Here is a 27,365-nt window from a genome sequence, read left to right on the forward strand (position 1 = left end):
CTTTTGACATTTCCTACCATTTCTATCTTTCTTTTGTAATTTTAGTATTTTATACCTTCTGTTCCTATCTTCCCCCTCTTCTATCTCTTATAGTAGTTCTATGTACATTTTTGCCTACAATGATTCTATTCTCTCATTTCTCTATTGATCAGTTCCCATATTCTTTTTATGCTGTTCCCCCTTCACTCCATCACTAGTGTTTCTATTTTTATTTTCACAAAAATATTTTTATATTTTATTTTTGTAATAGCCTCTTGTTCCAATATTGTGGCATCACTGCCAACTTTCTTCCTTATCCTATTCATTCACTTATTTAGTGATTTTTATTTTCTACATATTATTTGCCAGGTATTTTTCTGGACACTGGAAATACAGCTATGAACAAAACAGGCAAAAATCCCTACCCTTGTGGAATTTACATCCTCCTTTTCCTTGTGTCCTATTTCTCTATACTGTCAAACTTATTTATTCTTTTTTCAGTTCTTCAGGTACTGAAGGGTTGATTCAAATTCCTTCCTTATGTATATATATCACATTTGATCTTCTGTTATTTATTTATTATTCTATTGTCTTTTCTTTTTTTTTTTTTTTTTGCTTCCATGTGACTTTTATCTGGTAGTCCGTAAATACATCTTCCCTTAGCTCATAGGTATCAATTTTTGCTGACAGACCTGCCAGGTTTGTAATTCAGACCTAAGGGATACTCAGATCCCTACTGTAATTTTTCTCAGAGGATCAAACACACTTTATGATAAAATAATTCTCTTTATTCAAGGGATAGCCTGTTTTATTTATTTGTTCATTCATTTATTTAAATTCCTTCTTACAGCAAAGCTTAAGAGAAGAGAAGAAGAACTAAACAATAGTCACTTCTTCCTATAGTCCTAATCATGATTCTTATTTCTTACCCTTTGTTGAATGTTTCAGCATTGTCTTTTGGGGTTTGGGATATGAGTGAAGACCTAACCATATACTGAATGAACAAAATTCTTCTCCAAACTTTAGGAGAGTCCTTTTATCTATCTTCTCCAGATCTAGTTTTGTACTAGTATATAATAATTTGTGCTTCTGCCACTGCCAAAGTTAATTTCTGTTATTAAAGTAAACATAACAAATACATAGTCAATTCTTGCTTTACTGACCTTGTTTTAAATAAGATAAATATTTTCCTGGAATTACCACTCAGGACCATAGTGCTATAATGGAGAACTTAACTCTGCAAGGAACAGGAATTTCTAGTTCAATTCTTTCGTTCCTTTGGAATTTGAATAAATTAATTTCCTTTGAATTAATGTAATTACTGTGTAACCTGGATGCTTAAACCTTGGTAGTGTTGATTTCCCCTCTGGAGGCAGTAATGACATCACTTTTGCCTGTCAGCTCATCTGCCTATTAGCTGCTAGTTGACTCCTGTTTACTCTCCCTAGATCTGGCTACAACATTTACTTTTCAGATGATATTTTATCCAAAGGGATCTGGAGGAAAAGTATAAAGGAATAAGGAAGGAAAATAACTAGAGAGATGAGATGAAAAAGCAGATTATGATCTGCTACAAGATATGATCTACTCCAAGATCATCATCTGATATCCATTTAAATAGGGCTATTTAAACATCACCTTCTTTGTGTCAATGGCTTTGGGGCTCCAGTCAATCCCTTGATTACCTTGATAATGTAGAGAAGACAGAGTTTTATTGGCCTTATAGAATTTCAGGATACATTATTCATGCCATAATATAGTTCAGTATCTTGGGAACAAGGATTGTGATATCTCAAGTCTGGCACAAAGGATACATTTTCATAAAGGTTTGTATATACTGTAAAAATCTTCTCAAATTCCTTTTAGTCTCACCCCACTCCCTCAACTCCCCTAACAATAGCAACACGTGACCCATAAGGACTGTGTTTTCAAATGCAGCTGTCATTACTAGATACCTCTAGAAAAGTTTTCCAATGTTAAAAGCTGGGTATTGTTTAAGTACCTATTATTATTAGAGAACAGAGTTAACAAATAAGGACATGTATCATGGATTTAGGATACTATTAAAGGAATATAAAAGAAGGTGGAATAGGCCAAGGCAGCCTTGAAATTTCACATCTGTAGATTTCAGATTTCTTGCCATTTAGCTAAATCCTCAGTATACAAGTGTACTTCAAAAAGTTCGTGGAAAAATATAATTACAATTCAAATCTTCCTATGAATTTTTTGAAGACCCTTCAAATTTTACCCAAATTCCATCTGGTATTTCTTTTACACAAGTTTCCCATCACCCCAGAAATCTTTTTTACTTACAAACTTTTAATTATGTTGTCTTTTTTTTTTCTACTATTTGATTATATTAAAAAATAATCTTGTATTTAGATTTGAAAATATTAATGCTGTGCTTCCCCTTTCATTCCTCCTTTCTTCATTTTTCTCTCCTTCCTTTCCTTTTATCTCCTTCTCTTCCTGAAAAATTTAGTCCTAAAGCCATTTGGGGACATAAACAAGGCAGGTTTCCATATTGGTGGGGAGGGGGATGCCTATGTTGGCCCAGAGCAAGCTGTCTGAACCCCACCATGGTGAGGAGGGTGTTCATGTGACAATACAAGTGTCACAGTCCAAGGGAATGGGGATGAAATCCACATATAGTCATGGTAAGAAAGAGGTAGTCTTTGTCCTGGTATAGAAAGTCAGAGAACAGTGGGGGTAAGGAGAGTGTCCTCACAGAATGGACAACCTGACATGATGTGTCAGAACCTAAGCAGGATGAGAAGAGCATCCACATAGAAAAGAGGATGACAGTGTATATGAGAGATTGGTTACATAAAAAGATTGATCAAATAAGTAAATATATTAAAGATAATGGCAACTAGGTTTTCCACTGTTGAAGGTGGTAATTATAATATAGAAAGAGAGAAAACTAGATTGTTTGAAATTGGAATTTGAGGTATCAATGTGAACTCATGCTTTAAAATACATAAATGAAAAAAAAGTCCAAGGAGGAGGAGTGACATCAGCAAGATGGCTAAATAGGACTTTCCAGCACTTATCCCTTTGCAGAAATATCAATTTGAACAACTATACAAGCACAAATATACCTTCATAAGAGCTAAGGAATCCAGGAGAGGTATTATACCACCTAGGTGTAGCACAGAAATAAAAAAAAGATACATTAAAGAAAGTAGGAAGTACAGTTTCACATTACCCATATCACCCTTCCTACAAGGCAGGGAAGAACAGTGTGAAAAGAGATATTGTCCACACAAGGCTAGGAGAGTGATATGATTACATGACTGTTATAAACTTCAGCAAGGGGATCATTCCAGTGAAAGCCAGGGCAAGGCTGGCCCCAATAGCCCCAGGCTTCAGACCAGCACCTGTAGATCCATTCTCCAGGCCCACCCAGGCCAGGACAGCCCCTGTGGATTCTGTGAAGTCAGAATGGCCCCTGCAGATTCTGACTTCAGGGCCACCTCAATGTACTCCCACTGTAGGCCAGCACACTTGGACCCAAGCTCCAGACTAGCCCCTATGGACCAGGCACCAGGCCTACCCCAGTTCCAGGCTGTCTCAGGCTCCAGGCCAGTCCCAGTGGAACCAGGCCTTGGTGGACCCAGGGTCCAGGCCTACTCCAGTTGACCCTAATATCAATCCAACACCATGGACCCAGGCTCCAGGCTTACTCCTGTGGCCTGGCTTAAGACCAACCCCTACAGACCCAAGACATAGGCCACCTCGACAAACACAGATTCTAAGCCTACCACAGCACCAGGTTAGTCCCTGTGGACTCAGGGTCCAGGCCTACCCCTGCAGACCCAAGCTCTAGTCCCACCCTCATAATCCCAGGCACTAGGACTACACAATTGGACCCAGGTGCTAGGCCCACAGTAGAGAACCCCATGGACTCAGAAACAGGATCATCTGTATGAACCCAGGTCTATACCAACTCCAGGGCAGTTCCCTTGAACTGAGGCTCAAGACCCACCCCGGTGTCAAATTGGCTCCCATGGACCAGGCTTCCTGCCCACCACCACAGACTCAATAGACAGGCCCACCCCAGTGGACCACTGCACCAAGTTGTCCTCTTGGACCCAGGATGCAGGCTAGCCAGAATGGGCCCAAGCTCCAGGCCCACCCAAGGGGACCTAGGCTCCAGACCCAACCCCATGAATGAAAGCATGAGGCTGGCCCTTGTGGACCCAGCTGCCAGGCCTGCCCACCCACTGACTCAGGCACCAGGCCAGCTCACCTGACAACTCTGGCAGTAAGCCCAGCCACAGAACCTATGGACTGCCCAGAGTATCTAGATGGGCTGACGGTGAAAAGATTTTTGTGCCAAAGCCAGTATGTAAAGACTGAAAGAGGCACCTATTTCTTCAAATGTACAGACATTTAAAAAAAATGCTACAAGGATCACAATTAATCAGGGAAATGTGATACCACCAAAAGAACAAAATGAAGCATAAGCAACCAACTTTAAAGAAATGGAGATCTACAAACTGCCTGACAAAAACTTCAAAATAATAGCCTTAAAGAAGCTCTGTGAACTACAAGACATCACAAACAACTAAACAAAATCAGGAGAACAATAAAAGAAGAAAATTAGAAGTTTCACAAAGAGGTAAAAACTATAAAAAGGAACCAAACAGAAATCTGAAACTGAAGAACACAATGGCTAAATGGAAAAATTCCACAGACAGCTTTAGTGGCAGATTTGATCAAGCAGAAAAAAGAATTAATAGGCTCAAAGACAGATCATTTTTAATTGTCCTATTAGAGGAATAAAAAGAAAAAAGAATGACAAAGAGTATAGAAAGCCCATGGGACTATGGGAAACCATCAAGTGAACCAATATATGTATTATGGGAGTTCCACAAGGGGTAGAGAAAAAGAAAGGGGTGGAAAGCTTATTTAAAAAAAATAATGACAGAAAACTTCTCAAATTTGGAGAGGAAAATAAACATCCAGATTCATGAAGCCCACAGAACCTTAAACAGGTTAAGTGTAGAGAGATCATCACAACGATACATTATAATAAAGTTCTCAATAGTTAAAGAGAATGAAAAAGTTTTGAAAGCAGCAAAAATGTTACTCATAACATAAAAGGGAAGCCCTGTAAGACTATAAGCAAACTTTTCAGCAGAAACCTTGCAAGCCAGGAGAGAGTGGGATGGTATATTTAAAGTGCTGAAAGCAAAAAAAAATTGCAAACCAAAATTTTTATGCCAGCCAGGCTGCGCTTAGAAATGAAGTAGAAATAAAGACTTTCTTGGACCTACGAAATCTGTGGGAGTCCATCATCATTGGATCTGACCCACATTGCATGAAATGCTAAAGGCAGTTCTTCAAGTTGAAATGAAGGACACTAATTATCCATTTGAAAATATTTGAAAGTATAAAACTCACTGTAAAAGTAAGAATACAGTCAAATTCAGAATATCCTAATATTGGTAATAGTGGTGTATAAATCTACATAAACTCTAGTATGAGTTTTAAAAAGTGTTAAAAAGAATTATAGCTACAATAATTTGCTAATGGATACACAATATATTAAAGATGTAAATGGTGACATCAATAGCATACAATGCAACGGGAGAAAGTTAAACTGTAGCATTTCTGTATGTGGTCAATGTTGAATTATTATCTCAAAACTGTAAGATGTTTTATGTAAACTTCACACAACTGAAAAAGAAAAACCTAGTGAAGGTACACAAATGATAAAAAAAATGGAATCAAAGTATAGCACTACAAAAATAATTTATTAAATCACAAAGCAAAAGAGGAAAAATGAAACAAAAGAATAAACCAGTCAAAAACCAATTAACAAAATGTCAGTGGTAAATCTTTACCCAGCAATAATTACTTTAAATGTAAATGGATTAAATTCTCTAATCAAATGATATATGGCTAAATGGATTACAAAAACAAGACTTAACTATATGCTGCCTACAATAAACTCAGTTTACCTTTAAAGGCACTCTTAGGCTGAAAGTGAAGAAACGGGAAAAGATATCCCATGCAAATGATAACCTTAAGAAAGCAGGGGGGCTATAGTTGCATCAGACAAAGTAGACTTTAAGTTAAGAACTGTCACAAGACATAGAAAGTCATAATATGATGATAAAGGTGTCAATGCATCAAGAGGGCATAACAATTGTAAATATATATGCTCCCAACATGAAGCCATAAGTAAATAAACCAAATATTAACAGAACAGAAGGGTGAAATGGATAGCAATATAATAATAATAAGGGACTTAAATACCCCTACTTTAGCAAAGGAGAATTCAGGTAGAAAATCAATAGGAAACAGAGAACTAGAACAACACTCTAGATCAAATGAACCTAATAAGACATTAACAGAACATTCCATCTAACAATAGCAGAATACACATTCTTCTGAAGTACACACAGAACATTTTCCATGATATATGATATGTTAGGCCACAAAACAAGTCTCAACAAATTTAAGAAAATTGAAATCATATTAAATATCTTTTCCAAGCACAATGGTGTAAAACTAGAAATCAGAAACAGCAGAAAATCTGGAAAATTCACAAATATGTGAAAATTAAACAAATGCTTCAAAACAACCAATGGATGAAAGAATAAATCAAAAGGGAAATCCAAAAAATGTCTTGAGACAAGTGAAAATGGAAATACAACATGCCAAATCTTATGGCATGCAGCAAAAGCAGTTCTAAGAGGAAAGTTTGTAGTAATAAACACCTACATTAAGAAAAAAGAAACATCTCAAATAAACAACTTAACTGTACAACATAAGGAAGTAGAAAAAGAAGAGCAAACTAAGCCCAAAGGTACAAGGGAGGAAATAATAATGATCAGAGCAGAAATAAATGAAACAGAGAGTAGAAAAACCATAGAAAAGATCAACAAAACTAAGAATTGGTTTTTTGAAAAGATAAACAAAACTGACAATCCTTTAGCTAAGACTAAGAAAAAAAGAGAAAAGATTCAAATAAATAAAATAGATGAAATAGGAGACATTACAGCTGATACCACAGAAATCCAAAAGATCATAAGAGACTACTGTTTAAAATTGCATACCAGTAAATTTAATAACCCAGCATATATGAGTGAATTCCTAGAAACATACAACTCACTATGACTGAGTCACAAAGAAATAAAAAATCTGAACAGACCAATAATGAATAAAGAGATTCAATCAAACTTAAAAACCTCCCAACAAAGAAAAGTCCAAGACCCTATGGCTTCACTGGTGGATTATACCAAACACTTAAAGAAGAATTCATACCAATCCTTCTCAAACTCTTCCAAAAAATCAAAGAGGAAGAAACACTTCCAATTTATTTTATGAGGCCAGCATTACCCTGATACCAAAGAGAAGGACACTACAAGAAAATACAGACCAATATCACTTATGATGAGTATTGATGCAGAAATCCTCAGCAAAATACTAGTAAACAGAATTAAACATTACATAAAAGGATAATACACCATGATCAAGTAGGTTTTATCTATGGAATGCAAGAATTGTTCAATGTATGCAAATCAGTAAATTTGATAGACCACATTGACAAAATAAAGAATAAAATCATATGATTATCTCAAAAGATGCAGAAAAATTATTTGATAAAATTCAACATCATTTTATTATCAAAACTCAATAATTTAGGTACAGAAGGAATGTGCCTCAACATTATAAGGGCCATATAATATAAACCCACAGCTAACATCATACTCAATGGTGAAAAGCTGAAAGCTTTTCTCCTAAGATCAGGAATAGGATAAGGATGCACTCTCAGCATTCCTATTATAACACTGGAAATTTTAGTCAGAGCAATTAAGCAAGAAAAAGAAATAAAAGGCATCCAAAAAGGAAAGGAAGAAGTAAAGTCATCTCTGTTTGCAAATGAAATAATCTTACATATGGAAAACCCTAAAGACTCTAACAAAAAAAGCTTAGAAATCTTAAATGAACTTAGTAAAGTTGCAGAATACAAAATCAACATACTAAAATCAGTAGCATTTCTCACAACAAACTATTAGAAAAAAAAAATCAAGAAAACAATCCCACTTTCAATAGCATGAAAAAATATACTTAGGAATAAATTTAACCAAGGAGGTGAAAGATCTGTACACTGAAAACTATAAAATATGGGTGGAAGAAATTGAAGACAACATAAATAAGTGGAAAGATACCCTGTCTTCATGGACTGAAAAAATATTATCTAAATTTCTATACTCCACAAAGTAACCGACAGATTCAATACAATCCAGTTTTAATCTGTTTTTGTGTTGCTATAACAGAATACCTAAGACTGGGTAATTTATAAAGAACAGAGTTTTATTTGGCTTACAATTCTGGGACAGCTCCATCTGGCACAGGCCTCAGGCTGCTTCTGTTCATGGCGGAAAGTGGCATCCAGCCAGTGGGTACAAGCCCATCACATGGTGAGAGGAAGCAAAAGAGAGGGAGAGAGGAGGTGCCAGGGTCTTTTAAACAACCAGCTCTCATGGGAACTAACAGAGTAAGAATTCACTCACCACCCCCACTCTCCAGGGAGAACATTAGTCCATTCATGAGGGGTACACCCCCATGACTCAAACAGCTCCTAACACTGCCACATTTGGAATCAGATTTCCACATGAGTTTTGGGAAGGACAGCACAGCCAAACTCTATTAAATCCCTATCAAAATTCCAGTGTCCTTTTTCACAAAAATAGAAAAACTAATTTGAAAATTTGGTTGGAACCACAAAAGATCCCAAATAGCCAAAGCAATCTTGAGCAAAAAGAACAAAGCTGGAGGCAGCACACAACCTGACTTTAAAATATACTACAAAGCTATAGTAATAAAAACAGCATTGTACTGGCATAAAAACAGACATATACACCAATAAAACTGAATAAAGGTCCCAAAATAAATCCGCACATTTATGGTCAATTGATTTTTGACAACGGTGCCAAGAACACACAGTGGAGGAAAGACAGTCTCTTCAATGGTGTTGGGAAAATTGGATATCCACATGCAGAAGAATGAAATTGGACCCATATCTCACACCATATACAAAAATCAACTCAAAATGAATTAAAGACTTAAATATGAAACCTTAAACGATAAAACTACTAGAAGAAATCATAGGGAAAAAGCTCCATGACATTGGTCTGGACAATGATTTTCTGGATATGACCCCAAAGGCACAGGCAACAAAGGCAAAAATAGACAAACAGAATTACGTTAAACTAAAAATCTTCTGCACAGCAAAGGAAGCAACCAACAGAGTGAAGGAACAACCTATGGAATGGGAGAAAATATTTGCAAACCATACATCTGATAAGGGGTTAATATCATAATACGTAAGGAACTTAAACAACTCAGTAGCAAGAAAACAAATAACTGTATTTTAAAAATGAGCGAAAGACCTTAGTAGACATTTCTCAAAAGAAGACATACAGATGATCAACATCTTTGTGAAAAGGTGCTCAATGTCACTAATTATCAGGGAATGAAAATTAAAATCACAATGAAATACCACCTCACAACTGTTAGAATGACTATTATCAAAAAGACAAAAAGAAAAAGTGTTGGTGAGAATGTGGAGAAATGGGAACCCTTGTACACTGCCGGTGGAAATGTAAATCAGTACAGTCATTATGAAAAAAGTGTGGAGTTTCTTCAAAAAGTTAAAAATAGAGCTACCATATGAACCAGCAATCCTGCTTCTGGTAATAAATCCAAAGGAGATGAAATCAGTATGTCACTCCCATGTTCACTGCAGCATTCATTATTCCCCATAGCCAAGATATGGAATAAACCTGTGTCCATCAGTGTATGAATGAAAAAGGAAAATGTGTTACATGTACATGTATATATGAGGGTACTTCAAAAAGTTCATGGATAGATTTGCATTCTTTCAATTCCATTTTTCTACAAACTTTTTGAAGTCCTCTCAAGGACTTCAGAATAATTTATTTAATAAATTTATTTAAAATATATATACAAGAGTACTTCAAAAAGTTTATGGAAAGATTTGTATTATCTTTCAATTCCATTTTTCCATGAACCTTTTGAAGTACTCTTGTATATATTAGAATGTATGTGTATATATATATCATATACATGTGTACACATATATATACACATACATAAATATATACACAATGGAATGTTATTCAGCCTTTAAAAAGGAGGAAATCCTGTCATTTATGAAAACATGGATGAACCAGGAGGACATTAGCTAAGTGAAATAACCCGGGCACAGAAAGACAATCACTGCATGATCTCACTTGTGTGTGGAATATAAAAACATGTAACTCTTGGTAGCAGGGAGTAGAATGGTGGTTGCCTGGTGCTGGTGGGGGGAGGGAGAGAAAAGTTTTAAAGAGTACAAAGTTTCAGTTAAGATGAACAAATTCTGGAGATCTATTGGACATCATTGTGACTATAGTTAACGAGTTTTATACTTGAAAATTGCTAAAAGTAGATCTTAAATGTTCTCACCACACACACAAAAATCACGTTGTATACCATAAAGACGTACAATTTTTATTTGTTAATTATACCTCAATAAAGCTAGGAAAAAATTTAAAATGAATAAAAACTCTGCCTCCTAATCCTTTTCCTTCCCTCCCCCCAAAAACTTAGTTGTAGACTAAAAGAGACTAAAGAGATGTGAAGCCTAAACATCCTGTTTGATTCTGAACTAGATTCTTTTCAAATGAAAAGGATTATTGGTTCAATTGACAAAATGAATAGTCTGAGGATTAGTTAGAAACAATGTATCAATGCCAGTTCCTGATTCTGATAGTTATACTGTGATTATGTAGAAGAATGTTTTTCTTTCAAGGAAATAATACACTAAAGTATTAACGAATGATGGACTGTCAAGTGAGCAATTTAATCTCAAATGATTTAGGGAAAAGGCTTTTTTTGTAAAGCACTTGGAACTTTTCTGAAGCTTGTGATTGTTTCAAAATTTTTAAAAACAACATTTAATAAGTAATGCTGTGGAATAAAATCTCAATTTTAGTTCATTGGTTTTGAACTCTATTATTTAAATTCATTAAAAATCATTTAAGTTGTGTTCTCTTTCACATTTTTGCAGGATTATTGGCCAAGGGAAGTCCATTTTGGAGATAATGATAAATGGGCATACAATCTGAAAAAAATAAGAGAAGATAGTTCGTTTACTTCAATTTATACACATCTATGGGAAAATGTCCCTCGGATATATGAAGCCATCGTTATCATGGAGTCAAGATTAAAGGAATGTTCACTTCTTTTGCAAAACCATGCCTCTAAAATATTTGAGTTGAACAAAATGGCTTTCAGGACAAGTAAGCCTTATTTTTTATATGAATAAAGTAATGGTCAGGGGTGTGCGTGTGTGTGTGAGTGTATGTATTTTCATAAAGAATGAAATCCTAGGGTATAAAATGTCTTAAATTAATTTAATTTTAAAATCTCTTCATTTCTTCATTTCAAAATGGTCCAATACAGATTTTTAGTTGAACATAAACATTTGGTTTCAAAAAAAGTGTTACTAGGACAAAGCTTAAAACAGTTATTTAACTGTTATACTTCGTTAAACTGGAGTGGAAGTAGCAAATATCTGGGAAACAGGGAAACAGGATTTCATCAAGGGATGTTGTTGCTAGAAACAAGCATGTCGTTAAGCACCAGGATAGAAAAACAGAAATACCTAAAACCAAAAGTAAAAGGAGTGAGAGTTAAACTACTTGGGTTACATGGGCAAGTAATGATAATTTTTACTTCTTTTCAGTATTTGTATAACTTTGTTTCTTACCTAATTATATTGATTAAAACTTCCAGCATAGTTTTAAATACTAATGGTGATTCTTGTCTTATTCCTGATTTAATGGGCCAACTTGTTATATATAACGTTGAAAATGATGATAATGGTTGTACTTATAAAGCAGTTTGTATGTATGAAATAAATTTGACTAGTTTTATTATTTAGATATTTAATATCTTTATTTGGACTTAGATTTTTTTTAATTCTGAGAATGTGTTAAAATACACTACTATCAAATTCGCTATTTATTTTTAAATTTTCTTATTACATTTTTAAATTTTTTAAATATATACAAACTATATAGCTTATGTGTATGTGTGTATATAGGTGGATCCCACATCTATTAGAAACCTGAAACATTGGGATCATTCTACTATTTACAGTAATAGCCACACCATTCACAAGCTATGTTCTGCCCTGAGGACAAATATCCTTCTGAGGAGCAACAGGAATTACCAACGTATTATGTGCTATCCCATGCGTTGGTACAGCATAGTGGAATGAATTTGAGGTGGATTGTCAGTGGACAAAGCCACCCTCAAATGCTCTTTTGCCTTCCATTTCATCCTACCCTTTATCATCCACCTTCTATTTTCACGTGGAACAGGATCTGACAGCCCCTCAGGAATCTCATCCGACTCATATAAAATTCCATTCCACCCCTACTATACAGTGAAAGACACAGTAGCAGCCCTCTTACTAGTTCTGCTCCTCTTCGCCCTCCTTCTCTTTTCCACCTTCCTCTTAGGAGACCCTGACAACTATGCCCCAGCCAACCCCTACACACACCACCTCACATCAAGCCAGAGTGATACTTCTTTCTTGCCCATGCCATCCCATGCTCCATCTGTAACAAACTAGCAGGAGTCCTCACCCTCATCCTGTCTAACCTAATCTTAGCACTTATCCCCATACTCCAGGTGTCCAAACAGCGCAGCACCATATTCTAACCACTCAGCTAATGCCTATTTTGAATTTTAGTCTCTGACCTCCTTACACTTATATGAATCCAGCCAGTAGAAAACCCCTTTATCATCTTCGGACAGGTGGCATCTATCCTATACTTCTCTATTATCCTAATCTTTATGCCCCTTGCAAACCTAGTTGAAAACAAATTCCTCAAATGAAGAGTATAAAAATTACTTTGATCTTGTAAACCAAAAAAGGAGAAGATGCCTCCCCAGGACAGTCAAGGAGGGAGCATTCTGCCCCACCATCAACACTCAAAGCTGAAATTCTGCTCAAACTACTCCCTGCATTTTGCTGCCTAGGAGTAAGTGATTTGTCTCGGGTATTAGGCCAGTATTAAAATTATAGTATTATAATTATACAACAACTATTATAATTATATAGTTATATAAAATTATAGCATTATAATTATATACTCTGTGTATGTACTCTGTGTGTATACTCTGTGTATATGTATAGCTTGTATATGTATATACACACACAATCACATAAATTTTCTTTGTAAAGAAATAAAATATCCACAAGTAAACAGAGCAAAAGAACATATTCCTTCATAACTTCCTCCTGCTTAAAAAAAATGTATATCTATTTATTGTCCTCAATCTGTAAATATCAGATCTTGGATTCCAGTAGGTTATCTGACTTCAAAGTCCCCCATAATCTTTCACTGGATGTAAATGTCCATTTGTGTTGCTCATAACAAAATACCTGTAACTGGGTAGTTGATAAAGAAATGAAATTTATTTCTTATGGTTTTGGAGGCTGGGATGTCCAAAGTCCAGGGAACTCATCTGGTGAGGGCCTTGTTCTTGGTGGGAATTCTAGAGTCCGGTGGTGACCAGTTTATCATATGGCAAGAATGGGCTGAGCAAGAGAGCTAATCTTCTCACCCACTCTCCTTTACAAACCATCAGAACTACACCCATAACTCAATGAATGGATCAATCCATTCACAAGGGTGCAATCCTCACAATCTAATCACAAGGGCCCCAGTTTCAATTACCGTAATACTATTTCCCACCCTCTTAACACTGTTACAGTGGATATTAAGTTTCCAGTACATGAACCTTTGCAGGATGCATTTGACACATAGCAGTAGACACATCCACAGTACTGCACTTTATTGGATTTAAGAGGTAACCATGAAACAACCAAAGTAAGTGGCTGAGCTATTTGAAAAACATGGACTTGTTCAGTAGGGGGTGTTGAGGTAAAACTTTACATATAAGAGTAAGTGTCATAGACATGTTAGTTGGAACATGATATTTCAGAAAACAAAAGGAAACAGAAGATATATAATTGTTCCAATTACTCATTCAGTGAATTGTGTATCCAGCCTTATGCTTATCAAAATAACATAATAGTTGATCTTATTGAATAATTTCATACATAATTTCTTTAAAGCACTTAAAATTTTCTTCATTTTTAGAGGGTATGTATATGTTTGTTGTGACTTCTCATTTTTCTCAAGGTTCTTATGGAAAATTGGAAAGATACAAGGCACTTAGAAAGAAGTACCATAAGAAAAAGAAGATAATGGTATGGTACTTATGTTTTTATTATCCTTGAAAAATTATATTTACTTATATTAATTTAATTATATTTAAATTATAAACACTGTAATTCCACAGATAAGCACTGATAACATTTTTTAAATGTCCTTTTAGTCTTTTGTCATCTATCTATCTCATCTATCACCATTTTTAAAATAGCTGATTCATCATTTTATAATCAATATTAGAGTGTTGGCATCTTCACATCACTACAAGTTATTTGAAGACTTATTTAATGCATGAATATTCCATTCTTTGATTATTTAATAATTTATAACATCTTATACTTAGTAGTACAGGTCACATATCAGCCCTCTTCCTTTAGAAAAAAATTAACAATTCTGTGTGATGATCTTTAGATTACTTTGGAAATTTTTCAAAAATCTCTGAGATTTTGATTAAAATGATAATAGTTTTCAAATTACTTTTAGATACTTCATCCTTTTCAAAAGTAAATTTTTAAATTATATAATGTTAAAGATATAAAGACTTTTAAGTATTATCACTAGTCCAGCTACCTCATTTAAAGTTATTTTTAAAATTCCAAAATAACTTTTGTTCTTTATTCCTCATTATGACCGAGGTAATCATTTTAGAAAATTTAAAAGAATAGGAAAGCACTATAATGGGATTTGCACCATAATTCTGTCATTTATAGATGAGTCACATATATCTGACTCTTTAGTTGTCACATTTTTTCTTAGAAAATCAGATTAAATTATATTTCCCTGATTTATTTCATATACTATAAAATTTCCATTAGTCAATATTCTTCTACATCATTGTTTAAATGTATGTTTCATAAATGAACTAATGTAATATCCCTTTTTTTGGACACAATTTAGTTTTCATTATTCACTATTATTTGTAAAGCTGTTGTGAACATATTTGGAGCTAAAAATTGTGTTTATCAATAATTATGTTCTCGAGATAAATTTCCAGAAGTGGAACTACTGGGAAAGGAAGGCCTAGGTGTTTTGATATGTATTGCCAGTTATTCTCTAGAAAGATGGCACCAATTTATATTTGTAACAGTAAAACCTGTGGCTGATCCCTTACCCATTCCCTAACCAATGTTAGATATTACTGTATATTTTAATGTTTGCAAACTTAATAGGCAACATTTTTATAATTGCATAACTTTTGCTAATGAAGTTGATTGTTTTGATTTTTATTAGCCTTTGTGTTTGTTATTGTGAATTGCCTACTTATGAACTTTAGCAATTTTTTGAGCTTTTCTATTTCTAGCAGCTATTTATGCTTTAAAAATATTAATCCTTCTCAATAATATGTGCTGCAAATATTTACACCACTTTCTCTTCTGCCTTTTGACCCAAAATTAGTTTTTGCTATTTAAAATTTTATATTTTAATGGATATATCATTTTTACTGAAATTTTCTGCCTGTAGTGACATGGTATTTAAGAAGATTTTCATCATCACAAGGTCATAGATATCATGTGTTCTCCTGTATTATTTTTACAGATTTTTAAAATTAAATTCTTTAAGCCATCTGGTGTTTATTTTTGCGTAAGGGAATAAAGATCTTATTTTTGGTCTATCAGTAAATTTGTGTGATTTTCTTTATATAGGTTCTATATATTCCCTGTTCAATTTGTCCTAGTTATCTTAAATTTTTATTACTAATGTCAATGAGATTGTTTTTAAATTATGTTATTAAATGGGTTATTATTGATATATAGGATATTATTATTTCTATATCGATTTTGTTCAACAGTGTAGGAGTTTCTCATCTTGTCTCTGACTTTAAAGAAAATGATGCTAGTACTTTGCTATTAAGAATAACTTTAAATGTTTAAATGGCCGTATTTTTTTCAGGGTAAGAAAATTTATTTTTATTCCTAATTTATTAAAGATATATAGAAGTGTATATGGATATAGGTGTATATTAGATAGAGATATTACTATGCTCAGAAACTTGAAATCTACATGGTTTAAAATGGAGAAGGAAATATGTTCACTGTGGTAACAGCAGAAGCTACCTTCATCCTTTAATCTGTGAGTGTGGCAGACTGCACTGACAGGTTTTCAGAAGCTGAACCACACTAATATTCTTAGGATATACTTTTTTAATGCATTACTGGATTTGATTAGCTTTGTTTTATCTAGATTTTTGCATCTATTTTTGATAAGATAAGATTATCTTTTCCTATATTAACTGTGGTTGGTCTGAGTATCAAAATTATACTAACCTCAGAAAATGAGATACTTAGCTTTATCTTTCTTTCTAATCTGATACTTCAGATTGTAAAATATAGGGATATCATTTGTTCTTTGGATATTTTGGCAGATGTTACCTGTGAACTTTTATTAGTTGATTTATTATTTATATTTTGCAGAGAGGAATGGTCAGGTTGATAGAAGAGCTATGGAAATTAACTAATTATATAAATATCAATTTTGATATATTGTTGAAACCTAACACTGAGTGAAAAAAAAAAAACAAGTTACCAAATAATAAACATGTAAAAAAGTCTCTCTTTTCTTCGTGCATGTGTGTGTGTGTGTGTGTGTGTGTGTGTGTGTCTGTGTGTGTATACAGTCTTCCCTTGGTAGCTGTGGAGATTGGTTTCAGGACCTTCCGCAGATACCAAAATCTGTGGATGTTTAAGTCCCTGATATAAAATGGCACAGTATTTGCGTATAACCTATGTACATCCTCCTGTGTAGTTTAAATAGTTTATAATACCCAATACAATATAAATGATTGTTATACTATGTTCTCTAGGGAGTAATGACAAGAAATAAAAATCTGTACATGTTTAGTACAGCCACAATTTTTTTCAAATATTTTCAAATCCACGGACATGTGGTGCACAAATACGGAGGCTGACTGTATATGTAAATCCATTTTTAATGGAATGGAAGGGATGAAAAACAAAAATAATTATAGTGACTTTCTCAATGAAGGGGAACACAGGAATAGAACTAGAGATCGTGGTAAAAGGGGATCTAAACTTTACAATTTATTATACATAAACCTTATATTATTTAAAAAATATAGTCTTGAAGCAAATGCTAAAATGTCAACAATTATCTGTTCTAGGTTGTAGTAACATGGAGAAAATTGTAGTTATCGTATTATTCATTGCAACTTCTGGGTGTTTTTTCAAAAGAAGTTTTAAAATTCCGACTGTTGAATTAAGAATAATTAAGATGACTTTTCAATGTCTATTGAAATGAACTTTAGGTAGATTATTCTAACAATGGTTTTAATAATTATTCTTAATGTTAAATATAAAAGTTTTATTGAATTTACTTATTAGGATTTTAACATGTATTATTTATATTTTTATGGTATCTCTTGCAGGTTGTATGACCAAGAACTAGTTTTATGTTACTATTACTCTGCTCCTTAAAAACTTGCAGTGTTTCTTTTATTTCTGCCAAGACTTTGAGATTGTTTTTTTTTGGGGGGGGGGGTCTTTTTCGTGACTGGCACTCAGCCAGTGAGTGCACTGGCCATTCCTGTATAGGATCCGAACCCACGGCGGGAGCGTCGCTGCGCGACCAGCGCCGCACTCTCCCGAGTGCGCCACGGGCTGAGCCCAACATCTTTCTAATTCTGACCCCATCTTTAATGACCAATTGTTTCTGTAGCTCTCAAGTACATAGCCTTCTTTCTAATCATATTTGATCTCATTTTCCCTAAATAGTCTTTTTTTTTATTCCTATATATACTTTTTAAAATGCCAATAATATGATCCTCTTTCTAATAGCAATCTATCATTCTTTCAAAAATTGTTTCATGTGTAATTTCATTTATAATATATATGTGTGTAATATGTATGTATTTGTGTGTAAGATATATATATCTCTCTCTCAACATGACTAGATGATCAAACACTAATGTATACAGAAAGCTACTTATTCTCTGTGTAAAGTAGTGTGGTAAACATGGAAATGTACCACCCAGGTTCCCCTTCAAAGAAGGACCTTTTGCCCTCGCTACTAATAGTGCCATCAGGGGTCACCCTTCAACTGTCAGCCCCTTCAGGGGTTGGCTCACCTGCACAGAACTTCCTTTTTTAAGGACACACCTTCACAGGAACCACCCACACTTAGTGACTAATCAAGCTGGAGGTAGAAAGGTCTGGCCATTTCAGTCCAATGCAGGACAACTGCGATGGACTCTAGAGCTTGTCTTTGGGGTCACTTGAGCCTATTGGGTCTGCATGATAGCTGCCTTCTCCATCTGCCCAATCCTGCCTCTCCCCTTGCTATCCAAAGGTTTTGATCCCAGGAGAACTCCCAATAACTCCCATTCTGAACGTTAAACTTCCCCTCAGAGTCTATTCCCAGGGAACAGAAACGGCAATAAGTAGTTCGTTTATATTTCTATTATAGCGTTTATCTCTTTGTGTTTTATTTATATATGTAACTGATTCCCTTCTTGAACCATGACTAGCTTGAGGGCAGTGACCATCTTTGTATTCCCAGTGCCTAACGCAGCAACAGCATTTTAGACCTCAGTAGGAGATTTTACATATATATATATATATATATACACACACACACACACAAACACACATATGTATAAATGTATGTATGTACATATATACACAACTTGCATACACACCCTAGTTAGCTGAAAAATTTACAAAATGTAAAAATCCTTTAATTTAGAGTTTTAAACATTTTATTTTAAATGTTTTCCAGCTTTCAGATGAAATGGAGACAGAGAAGAATATAGAGGTATTTAAAGTTTCTGTTCTGCCAGATTGTATATCAAAAGTATTATGTGGGGTTAAAAGAATATTTATAATAATGTAGATGTAGCTATAAACACATAAAGGGGCCCCAGTGGAAAGAGGTGGGAACAGCTACAGAAGCTTTCTCTTTCTGCCTAGTCCATATTTCTTTATGTGTAGTCCTGTTAAAATTCTTAATCATTCCAATATATATCAAAGTTAGTTCTGAAATATGATTCTGTTATGCTTTGGGGTTTGGCATATGAATATGCCAGGGCTCCTCATTTTAGAGAAGCAGAAAATATGAAGATTTTTCATAGGTGGGATATGTATATTTTTAAATTTAATTTAGTAAAAAGAAGTAAAATAATTATGTCAGTGATCGTTTATCTGTGTTCTGTATTCATATGAGATTACTATACTGAGAAGAGTGTAATAATTACTATTCTATGATATTTCCCACTTTCTAGGGTTGCAACTTCTCAGGATTCAAATCAAATGAGCTTACTCAACTACCCAGACATTTGGATGCTGAACGAATTTATCTTTTTATTTTAGAAGCCCATAACTTTGATGTATGTAAATATTATTTTATTGTATAATAAACTTTGAGAGTATGACTTAATGAATGAGAAGTTTATTTAAAGCTATGACAAGTTAGGTTTTAAGCATTGATCATTTTGGGGGAAATTTGGCAGGAAAGGCCAATGATTTCTAAACCCTGATTACCAGAAGAGCATGTATTAGATTCAGTGTTACTGCCTCCAGAGTCTGAGATTTCTAGCTTGCACTGGATTGGCATATGACTGTAACAGGTGTTTTTCCCTTTCTGTTTCTGCTCTATCAACTCAGGATATTTTAGCCTTCTCATTTTAACATGAAATAACTTATAGGAGTCCTTCTCTACAACCCTTTTGGGTGTTCCTTTTGAGCTTTCAAATGTCCTGGAGAATTTGGGGATAGTATCCTTACAGGGTAACAAAAATTATGAAAAACTGCAGTTGTAGGAATGTAACTAAATCAATGGCCAATGATTGCCAGGGGTAGAATGGGGGTGGGGTGATTACTGATAAAACTGGTCGCTTTTCCCTTTGTATTTCAATTTTTTACTTTTTAAGTTGAGGTACTTTAAATATGTTGTTTCTAGTTAAGAAGTACTAAATCTAATTTGAAGCTGTTGCGAATGTACTCCATACCATACTTAGTGGCCAATAAAAATGAAGTGTCCCCACAAAATGCATGATAAAAAATTTTCTTGCTGTAAAAGTTTTCATGATGTCCTTTTTGTGGACTTGTACTTGAAGAACAGGAATTCATATCTACAGATTTCATTAAAAGAAATCTTGAATTCTACTGAATCTGGCATTTAAAAACTTTTGTGCATAAGAAGATAAAATTATGTGTAGAAACTGCCTATTTAAACCAACATTTATAGTCTCTAGTAGTCATGATAAATAGATTTAAACTTATGTACCAATTTTGGTCAATTTTCTGCTTAGAGAGAACACTACATTTAGACAGGCTCATGATGGGGCTTATGGAAATAGAATTCCATAATTAAATTGTTGATATTTTCTTCAGTGGAAAAGAGGGATATTATGGCATGTATGTTATATTTTTGCTACTTCTGGTCTATCCCACACCATCCTTTCAATAGCTACTAGCCAAATGTGGTTATTAATCATATGAAAGGTGACTAGTGTACTGAGCAGAAAATTTTTTTACTTTATTTATTTGAATTAATTTATGTATAAATCTAAAAGCTAAAATTTGATTCAGTTATTGAAAATCTTTCAATTATGTTTGAAACAAAATTACAACATGTATTTTATGAAGTCTAAATAATGATCAAATATTTTTGATGAAAATTCAGTGTTCAAATTGAGATGGGCTGTAAGTATAAAACAAATACCATATTTCAAAGACCTAATATCAAAAAAAGAACACAGAATATTTCATTAGTAATATTTATATCAATTATATGTTGACATGATAATATTTTAAATATATTTGGTTAAATAAAATGTCATTAAAGTTAATTTCACCTTTTACTTTTTAATATGGCTAGTAGAAAATTTAATATTACATATGTGGCTCATATTAAATTGCTATTGGACAGTGCTAGTCTATAACCATTGAATACATACTTCTTATAAAGCCTGTTTACAACATTAACATGTTTTATTATGTATTTTAATTTGATCTCCATATGTCTTTTTTTCCATAGAAAAGAGTTTTTAAAATCTGGAAGAGTCATTTTCTCTCAGAAGCCTCCATTGCTCTTTTGCATGACTCCTTTTGGTGGTGGTTTCTACATAAATTTAAGGTATAACTTTTTCAAATTCTTTTTTTAAAGTTGATTTGCAGCACAATTAATTTTTCAGCACCATGTTCTGGCCAAATGAGCTAACCGGCCAGCCTATCACAATTAATTTTTCAGTAGCAGTAACACTAGTAAAAAAAAAAAAATGTTTTTCTGGATCCTTTCACAGAGATTTAGGTTTTGATCACTCCACACATGTTAGAAATCCCATTTGAAGTTTAGAATTCTTTCAGAGGAATTAAGACTTTAATACAGATTTCAAAGATCCTGGATCTTCCATAATCAAAAAAAGATTAGTGAAATCAAACATTATAGCGAAAAATAAAGTTGTAGCTTTGCTCAATACTACAATGTACTGGGAAACACTAAACAGAAAACCCACTGCAAATCAGTGACATTAAAGGAGGTTCCATTTGGAAAAGAGTCTACAGAATGGATAGAGAGAGGGTTTTTACTTGTTTCAGAAAGGCAGTAATTCTGATTAGGATTAAAATGATAAAGAGATGAGTATCTGGCAAAAAATGAAAGAATGAAGATATGTAACACTTGAGACAGTGTTTGACTAGAAGAATTTCATAATGATATTGTAATACTCTTAATGTTTTTTAAAAAATTTCCTTAGGATCTTGGCTCCCAAAAAGATGCAAAAAGATAGAAAGTGCATTTCTCCCATCCATATAACAACAACAACAAAGCCATATAATCTATAAAGTTGCAATTTTTTGAACCCTTCATACAAAGTAGATTTCAAAGCAGAGAATGTTACCAGGAATAAAGAGAGGAATTGTATAATAATAAATTGGTCAATCCATCAAGATGACATAAAAATTCTAGGTATTTATATACCTAATAAAATGCTTAGAAACACATTTAATAAAAACTGTGAAACTTAAGGAAAAATAGACAAATCTATAAGTATAATTACAGATTTCAACATATCACTCTCAATAATTTGTAAAATATACAGAAAACCAGTAATGATATAGAATGATATTTAAAAACAAAACAAAACAAAAAACTTGAACAATACTGTCAAACAACTTGACCTAATTGAAATTTATTAAATTTCCCTCCTGTCTTAGTCCATTTTTTGCTGCTAAAACAGAATACCACAGATTGGGTAATTTGTAATGAACAGAAATTTATCATCTCATGTTTCTGGAGGTTGGAAAGTCCAAGTCTGAAGGTCTGCAATCTGGTGAGGGCCTTATTGCTACATCATCCCCTGGCAGAAGGCAAAAGGGCAAGAGAGTAAGGCTGAGAAAGAGACAGAGAAGAGAGAATAAGAGGGGATCAACCCATTCCTGTGATAACAAACCCACTCCTGAGATAATGGCAATCCATACCTGAGGGCAGTACCCTCTTGACCCAAACACCTTCCATCAGGCCCCACCTCTGAACACTAGGGATCAAGTTTCCAATACATGAACTTTGGGGCATATATTCAAACCATAGCACTGAACAACAACAGCAGAGTACGCACTCTTCTCAAGTGCACATAAAACATTTAGAAAGATAAGCTATATCCTGAGCTGGAAAAACATCCTAATAAATTTATAAGAATTCAAGTCATTCAAAGTATGTTTTCAGGCCAAAATGGAATTATAAATGAATAACAGGGAGAGTTCTGGAAAATCCCCAAATATTTGGAACTAAATAACTCACTTCTCAGTAACCATGGGTCAAACCAGTAATTAATAGAGAAATCAGAAATTATTTTTAACTGAATGAAAATTAAAACACAGAATAAAATTTGTGGGACGTAGCTAAAGTGGAACTTAGAGAGAAACTTACAGTATTAACATACCTAAATTGTATAAAAAAGAGAAAGTTCTCAAAGACTATGACCTCAGCTACTACCTCAAGAAGCCAGAAAAGGAAGAAGAATAAAACCTAAGACAAGCAGAAGAAAGGAAATAATAAAGATCAGAGTGGAAACCTATAAAATTAAAAACAGAAAACAATGAAGAAATTAGAAAAAAAATCAATGAAGCCAAAAGCTGGTTCTTTGAGAATGCTAAAAACAAGGTAATTCAAGAGGAATTTGAAGCTTATATTTTACTGAGAGTAATGATAGCAAAAATAAAACCCCAATACAACTCAACACTTCATTTAATTGACTCAAGCTCGTAAAATCTTAGCAAAAGAAGAAGCATGCTTATTCCTGAGCATAATACTAAGTACCTTCATTTCTACTGGCCTATTGAAGATGCCCAACTCTCAAACAGAAATTACAAGACATATTAAGAAGGAATTGAATTGCTAGGTCGTTGGGCATGGAAATGTTAAGCTTAACAAGATTCTGTTAAATTATTTTCCAAAGTAAGTGTACAATTTTTTATGCTGTATTCGTCAGTTTTCTGTTGCTTATAACAGAATACCTGAAAGTGGATCATTTATAAAGAAATGAATTTTATTTCTTACAGTTTTGGAGACTAGGAAATTCATAGTTCAGGGGACACATCTGGTGAGGGCCTTCGTGGTGGTGACTCTACAGAAATGTAGGGTATCACACGGCAAGAGTAGCGAGAGCAAGCAAGCTAACCTCACTCACTCTCTTTATAAAGCCATCAGAACCATGCCCATGATGATTCATTACTCCTTAACTGGATTAATACAGTCAGGAAGGCACAGTCCTCATGGTCCAATCACCTGTCGAAGACCGCACCATTCAAATACCATAATTGGATTTCCCATCCTCTTAACACTGTTACATGGGGGTCAAGTTTCTAGTACATGAACTTTTAAGGACACACTTAATTCACAGCATACTCCCATTGTTAAAACATGAGAGGACTTCAAAAAGTTCATGGAAAGACTTTTATTATCTTTTAATTCTATTTTTCCATGAACTTTTTGAAGTACCTTTGTATAAGAGTTTCCATTATTCCTAAAAAACCAATGGGTCAAAGAGGAAATTAAAGGGAAATTAGAATATATCTTGAGATAAAGAAAAACAAAAACACAACCGTAAACATACCAAAACCTATAGGATGCAGCACAAGCAGTGCTAGGAGGGAAATTTATAGCTATAAATTCTTACATTAAAAAAAAATAATAAAGCCAGAGTAATTAGGCAAGAGAAGGAAATTAAAGGCATTTTAATAGGAAAGAAGTAAAATTGTCTATCAACAACATGATCTTATATTTAGAAAACCTTAAAGATTCCATGCACACACACACACAAATAACTGTTAGAACAAAACAAATTCAGTAAAGTTGCAGGATTAAAAAATCAACATATAAAAATCAGTAGCAATTCCATATACTAACAATGAGCTATATTTTATTTTATTTTATTTATGTATTTATTTTTATTTTAATGAGCTATATTTTAAAAATCAAGAAAACAATACCATTTACAATAGCTACAACAACAACAAAAAATACTTATGTGTAAATTTAAACAAAGAGATGAGAGATCTGTGTGCTGAAAATATAAAATACTGATGAAAGAAATTGAAAATGATTCAAATAATGGAAAGATGTTTTGTGTTCCTGGATTGGAAGAATTAATATTGTTAAAATGTCCATACCAGCCAAATAAATCTATACAATCAGTGTAATCCCCAATAAAATTCTGTGACATTTTTCACAGAAGTAGAAAAAAAAATCCTAAAATTTGTATAGAACCACAAAAAATCACAAATACTCTGAGCAATCTTAAGCAAAAAGAACAAAGCTGGAGGCATCATACTACCTTACTTCAAAATATACTACAAAGCTATAGTAACCAAAACAGCATGGTACTGGCATAAAACAGACACATATACCCAATGGAACAGAATAGAGAGCCCAGAAATAAATCCACGAATCTACAAACAAATGATTTTTGATGAAAGTGCCAAGAACACATAATGGAGAAAAGACAGTCTCTTCAATAAATTGTATTGGGACAATTGGATATCCACATACAGAAGAATGAAACTGAACTCTTATCTCACAACCTGTATAAAAACTGACTCAAAATGGATTAAAGACTTAAATGTGAAACTGTAAAACTGCTAGGAGAAAATATACAGGAATAGCTCCACAACATTGGTCTAAGCACTGATTTTTCAAATACAACCCCCAAATCACAAGCAAAAAAAGCAAAAGTAGATAAATAGGATTACATCAAACTAAAAATCTTCTGCACAGTAAAGAAAACAATCAAAAGAGTGAAGAAATGACCACAGAATGGGGGAAAATATTTTCAAACCATACATCTTATAAGGGGTTAATATCCAAAATATATAAGGAACTCAAGCAATCCAATAACAGAAAAAAACCCAAATAATCCAATTAAAAATGAGCAAAGTAAATTAGTATCACTATTTTGGAAAAAAGTATGGAAGTTCCTCAAAAAACTAAAAATAGAATTACAATGTAGTTCACCAATCCCACTTCTAGGTATATATTCAAAAGTATTGAAGTTGGTACATTGAAGTGTTATCTGCACTCCCATGTCTATTTCAGCATTATTCACAATAGCCAAGATATGAAAGCAACCTAAATGTTTATCAAAGGATGAATGGATAAAGAAAATGTGGCATATATACACAATGTAATATTACACAGCCTTCAAAACAAAGAAATTCTGCTGTTCACAACATGGTTACAACTGGCAGACATTATGCTAAATGCAACAAGCCAGGCATAGAAAGACAAATAATACTATGATCTCACTTATATGTGGACTCTAAAGAAGTTACAATAGAAAGAGAGTAGAAAGGTGGTTACTAGAAGCTGGAGGAGGAAGAGGTGAGATGGAAAAGGGGAGATGATAATCAGAGAGCACAAAGTTTCAGTTAGACTGGAGGAATAAATTTTAGTTATCTATTGCATTGCATGATGAGCACAGTTAATAATGTATTCTATATTTCAAAATTGTTCAAAGAATAGATCTTCAACATTCCAATCACAAAAAAATAAGTTAGGGCTTGACTGAATTTTTCTACAATGTACCAGGAGACTTCAAAAAGTTCATGCAAAATGCAAACTATGAAAAAACTGTGCAAGGATTTCAAAAATCTTTTGGACCAAGATAAACTCATACTAACTTGTTATAACATGTCTAAACAAGATCTAGTTTGAGACACTGATAAGGATAAGACATCAGCCCGAAAAGAGCCCCTATCAGAGCAACATGAATCATCAAATTCATGGTGAAGCTTGGGTGGAAGATTGGTGAAATCATTGATGCTTTACCAAAAGTTTATGGGGAAAATGCCCCAAAGAAGTCAGCAGTTCAAAAATGGAGAACTTATTATAAGAAGGAAAAAGATGACGTTGAAGATGAAACTCATAGTGGCAGACTGTCCACATCAATTCGTGAGGAAAAAAATTAATCTTGTTCCTACCCTAATTGAAGAGGATTGATGATTAACAGCAGAAACAACGGCCAACACCATAGACATCTCAATGAGTTTAGCTTACAGAATTCTGACTAAAAAATTACAGTTGGGCAACTTTTTGCTTAATGGGTGCCACAACTGTAGCACTAAGACAACTGCAGACAAGAGCAGAGCTTTCAATGGAAATTTTAAACAAGTGGAATCAGATCCTCAAGGATTTCTTTGAAAAACTGTAACAAGAGATGAAACATGGCTTTACCAGTACAATCCTGAAGACAAAGCATAATTGAAGCAATGGCTACTAAGAGGTAGAAGTGGTCCAGTCAAAGCCAAAGTGGACCGGTCAAGAGCAAAGGTCGTGGCAGCAGTTTTTTGGTATGCTCAAGGAATTTTGCTTGTTGACTTTCTGGAGGGCCAAAGAACAATAATATCTGCTTACTATGAGAGTGTTTTCAGAAAGTTAGCCAAAGCCTTAGCAGAAAAATGCCCTGGGAAGCTTCACCACAGAGTCCTTCTTCACCATAACAATGCTCTTGATCATTCCTCTCACTAAACCAGGGCAATTTTGCAAGAGTTTTGATGGGAAATTATCAGGCATCCACCTTACAGTCTTGATTTGACTCCTTTTGACTTCTTCTTGTCTCCTAATCTTAAACGATCTTTAATGGTCATCTATTTTTCTTCAGTTAAT

General features: G+C 33.8%; 1 protein-coding gene across 1 annotated transcript in view; it reads left to right on the forward strand.

Moving 5' to 3' along the window:
• Window positions 1–10,842: 10,842 nt before the first annotated feature.
• FAM227B (family with sequence similarity 227 member B) overlaps window positions 10,843–27,365 on the forward strand; it is a 229,500-nt gene continuing 212,977 nt past the window's right edge. Inside the window, exons 1-6 of the mRNA XM_063090056.1 lie at window positions 10,843–10,854; window positions 11,072–11,303; window positions 14,223–14,290; window positions 18,984–19,019; window positions 19,486–19,590; window positions 21,243–21,341. Of these exons, the coding sequence (XP_062946126.1) occupies window positions 10,843–10,854; window positions 11,072–11,303; window positions 14,223–14,290; window positions 18,984–19,019; window positions 19,486–19,590; window positions 21,243–21,341 (552 nt within the window). The remainder of the gene's footprint in view (window positions 10,855–11,071; window positions 11,304–14,222; window positions 14,291–18,983; window positions 19,020–19,485; window positions 19,591–21,242; window positions 21,342–27,365) is intronic.

Source organism: Cynocephalus volans, chromosome 3 (assembly GCF_027409185.1).
Source record: "Cynocephalus volans isolate mCynVol1 chromosome 3, mCynVol1.pri, whole genome shotgun sequence".
Classification (NCBI taxonomy): domain Eukaryota; kingdom Metazoa; phylum Chordata; class Mammalia; order Dermoptera; family Cynocephalidae; genus Cynocephalus; species Cynocephalus volans.